General features: G+C 37.4%; 1 protein-coding gene across 1 annotated transcript; it reads right to left on the bottom strand.

Annotated features, from left to right (window-relative positions):
* Positions 1–1,309: 1,309 nt before the first annotated feature.
* LOC133526596 (carboxypeptidase N subunit 2-like) lies at positions 1,310–3,410 on the bottom strand. Its single transcript, XM_061863286.1, has 2 exons — positions 3,215–3,410; positions 1,310–2,314 (listed from the first exon to the last, which is right to left on the bottom strand). The coding sequence occupies exons 1-2, from the start codon at positions 3,240–3,242 to the stop codon at positions 1,338–1,340; spliced, it is 1,005 nt and encodes a 334-aa protein (XP_061719270.1). The 5' UTR covers positions 3,243–3,410; the 3' UTR covers positions 1,310–1,337.
* Between the last annotated feature and the right edge of the window lie 711 nt (positions 3,411–4,121).

The raw sequence follows: 4,121 nt of genomic DNA, 5'->3' as shown, positions 1-4,121 counted from the left end.
GTTAAACAAATTTTGCCACCGACTGAAATACAAAATTAAACCAAATGAAATCCAAATGAACTCTATTTATCATAACTTACTATCAGTTTTCAAACAATCAAGAGTCTTTAGGAGCTGGTGTGGTATAAATATTTGTTATTGTGATGGTTTAGAACCTATTTTTTTATAGTTTACCTGTCACCTGCTGTGTCTATAATAATACGGTACTGACGGTTATGAAACCAACCTTCCTGTGACATTTTCACTGACAAGATTGACATCATTGGGGTACATTGATTATCTTTCTATTATAAAATGCGCATGATGATTTTGAAAGTAAAGTCAACACGGGTAAATGTGGCTGGCCATCACATTGGGGGTTGCTTACACATTGATTAGTGTTTATTGAGATTTCATATATTTGCTACTTGCTACTTGCGTTTAGTAGCAAATGTATGAACTCGAATGAATAAACATTAATCGATGTGTAATCAGGCCTCAATGTGAAGGCTAGCCACACCAACCCGTATTCACCTTAATTACTTTTCTAACTAGCAGTGTACCTATACCCACAACTAGTTTTCTATATCACTGATAGCATCACACGATTGACTGCCTACACGAAAACCCCCTTTGAAAGTCCCGAACTCCATAAGCCGTAATCTCGAATAGGATTCAAAGTTGCTCGCTGTCTGCGGCTGATAAGTCGGTGCTTAGAAGTGATTATTTTAGTAGAGTCACGGTAGTTTTTATGGAAAAAATATATACTAATATTATAAATGTAAAAGTAACTCTGTCTGTTGCCTCTTCACGCTTGAACCACTGATTTAGGTGAAATTTGGTACGAAGATAGTTTGTGCTCGGGGAAGCTAGGACATAGGATAGATTTAATCAATCATCACGTTCCCACGGAAAGTCGTGGGCAGAGCAAATTCGTGCGGCTGTGAGTTCTGTCAAATTCGTGCGGCTGTGAGTTCTGTCAAATTCGTGCGGCTGTGAGTTCTGTCAAATTCGTGCGGCTGTGAGTTCTGTCAAATTCGTGCGGCTGTGAGTTCTGTCAAAATCTTAAGGTTGTATTGAAGATATCGCTGCTTGTGACTACGTCTACTTATTGGTATGTACCTACCAACTCAAAACACATAGAATATAGTTGATGGATGACTCACGGATCCGGGCCGGGGCAGCTGACTCTTCGTTTTCTATGACAGGTGACCGGTTATCACGTGATGCTTTATAAGGAACGAAGTGCCGGATGCCTCTGCCTGGACCCGGGCCGTTTTAACTTAAGTTATCTTTTATGAATAGTCTGGAAAATAAAACAATTTTAAACTTCGGTTTAAAATTTATTAAAGGCACATTTACGCACAAACTGGATAGGGTTTCGTATGAGTTATATAATCGTTGGCTAGTTCCACAGACAGCAACACTTCATCATCGCTAGGTCTGCTGCACTCCGTCTGCTCATGAGCAAGACACAAAGGTTTTTCTCCATCAAACACGTATTTGTAGTATTCGTCACACACGCCAAGCTTCTTCACATCATGGAGCAGTTCCAACAGACACGCGCACTGCCAAGGATTTGAAGCTAGTTCGAGATTGATCAATCTGGATCCATCGCTAGTCAGTTTTGATACACAGTCCTTTGGCAGATATGCAAGTCGGTTAGCGGACAAATCCAAAGACTTTACCTTGCTTTCAAAAGCGTTCGGTGATACATAACCGATTGCATTATCGTTCAAATAAATATTCTGTAAAGTCTGTATTTGAAACATCCCTTCAGGAATAAACGATATTTTGTTAGAAGCCAGATTTATTGTTTTCAAATTGACCAAAGGTTTGAATATATCAGCGTCTATATGACGTATAACGTTGTTATCCAAGTTTAGCTCTTCCAATTGCTGCATGGATGAGAAGGTTTTCAAATTAAGTAGTAAAGATATTCTATTATAATTAACTGATAGTTTCTTCATGCTTTCAAAAAGACCATGTTGACCAAAAACAGGAACTGTGCTAAGTCTATTAAATGACAAATCTAGTTCAGATAGCCCGGATACTTTTATGAAAACACCTGGGTTGACGAATTGTAGATTGTTGTTGCTTAAAACGATGGTTTTAACTTTGGGAAGGCCGCTGAAGACGTCGTCCAGGTGAAGTATATTGCAATGGGATAAATAAAGGCTGGTGGCCTTAAGGTCCCAACCGTAGGTCTTCATGGAGCGCGCCTTGGAAGCACGGGAGCTGAGGACGTCCGTACTCTTGCATTTCTCCCACGTGACCTCATCGGCGAAGGATGGTAAGAGTGCAGCGGCTAGAAGAAGCGTTGCGAACGCTAAACCTGCAAGAGAAGACAACTTTTGGGAAAAATTCCAAACTTTCCTAAATAGGCTGACTTACGAAGGTTGAAGCACGTTACCTACAGAACTTTACTTGTTTGATGCTTAGGGTCTGTTTCACAATGTCCAAGTTAAGTACTGGATAACTAATTAACAAATAAATTAACTGCCAGATAAAACTTCCTTCAGAACTTAGCACTTTATCTACCAGTTAAGCTTATTTAAGATAGTGAAATGCCAACTATGACTATATTTGTCAAAAAAGTGGCAAGTACCTTACTCAGGACTTTACTTGGTGACTTAGAAGCAGGCTCTTAGTGTATAATTTCATATTATTCATACAATTGAAGTAAAGGGCTTGTTTAGGTATGTGTCTGGTAATACGAAGATATGGATGACGGAAAAGTTAAGCGACATGTTTTTTATTACAATTTTGTTACGTTTGGTACGTTTTGTACCTAGGTATAATATTATAAGTCGGATAATTGCAATAAACCTACACATTATATAAAAATAAACCGCAAAGATTTCTTTTAATTATTACCTTGTAATATCAAAATAAAAAAAATCTCGCTTGAGCATGTAAAAGCCTAACGCTTTTAGGCAACAGTAAAAATATACTAGTAGCGTAAGATTGTTTATAACATGTTTTTTTTTTCTTGTCGTGTAGAGGTTTCTTTTTTTTTCATACATTGAATCCCGTAAACAGCGGTGTTGACAGCCATACAGCACGGTTAAACATTTGGCAATGAAAACCGACAACCAGCAATAGTTTTTTTTTTATCGGTGCCAACAATTCTAAAAACTATTTTTATTCGTCATATCATAAAACTCATAGACGTAATCTTGCTCAACATCTTATGTTCAGTAAAAAAACACAAAATGTGCTAAATAACACTTACTTGCATTTCTCACGACACCCATAATCATCCAAGCGCAGACACAAACTGCCAAGACAGGTTCGCGTTGCCCCTGACACTTGCAATAACATTCCGAATTTTAACAAAAACATCAGGTCACTGTCAAATGATAAGAGGTTATCATTACAATAGAATAGACAAACCATACTTTACGTAAGTAGTTCTTTTACTAACCCTCGCCCTCGACTTTGCTCGGACAGAAGACTTGAAAAAGTTTTAACACTATTTTAACCCTCTTAGGGGTTACATTCTAAAAATAGCTTCTTAGAGAGCTGTGACCTTAAATAAAATATGCTAAAATATTCAAGGTCTAAGTTTTGGTTGTGTGTTGTCTATTAGTACCCATTTAACAACCATTGATCTGCCTGGTAGGGGTCACGGACTTACATTTTTGAGCTTTATAATATTCATGTTTGCCGGTGCACACATGTGCGTTACTACACATAGTTAAAAATATATCTGACGATATTTATCATTTAACTGACCTCTTAGCGGTAACTCAACTTAATAATATGTGATAGCTACTTACCGATAACACTTGTTTTGACATTTTGATGATTACATAAACGTGTTTAAGCTAAGTATTCGTGTTAAAATTGCATACGTGCGATGAGAATTAGTTCAAATTTTTTAGGGTTCCGTAGCCAAACGGCAAAAAACGGAACCCTTATAGATTCGTCATGTCCGTCTCTCTGTCCGTTTATGTTACAGCCACTTTTCTCCGAAACTATAAGAGCTATACTGTTCAAACTTGGTAAGTAGATGTGTTCTATAAACCGCATTAAGATTATTACACAAAAATAGAAAAAAAAAAACAATAAATTTTGGAGGTTCCCCAAAGTTAGAACTGAAACTCAAAAAAATTTTTTTCATCAAACCCATACGTGTG

This window comes from Cydia pomonella, chromosome 16 (genome assembly GCF_033807575.1).
Source record: "Cydia pomonella isolate Wapato2018A chromosome 16, ilCydPomo1, whole genome shotgun sequence".
Classification (NCBI taxonomy): Eukaryota; Metazoa; Arthropoda; class Insecta; order Lepidoptera; family Tortricidae; genus Cydia; species Cydia pomonella.
The sequence above is the reverse complement of the archived record's forward strand: the minus strand, read 5'-3'. Positions and strand labels throughout refer to the sequence as shown.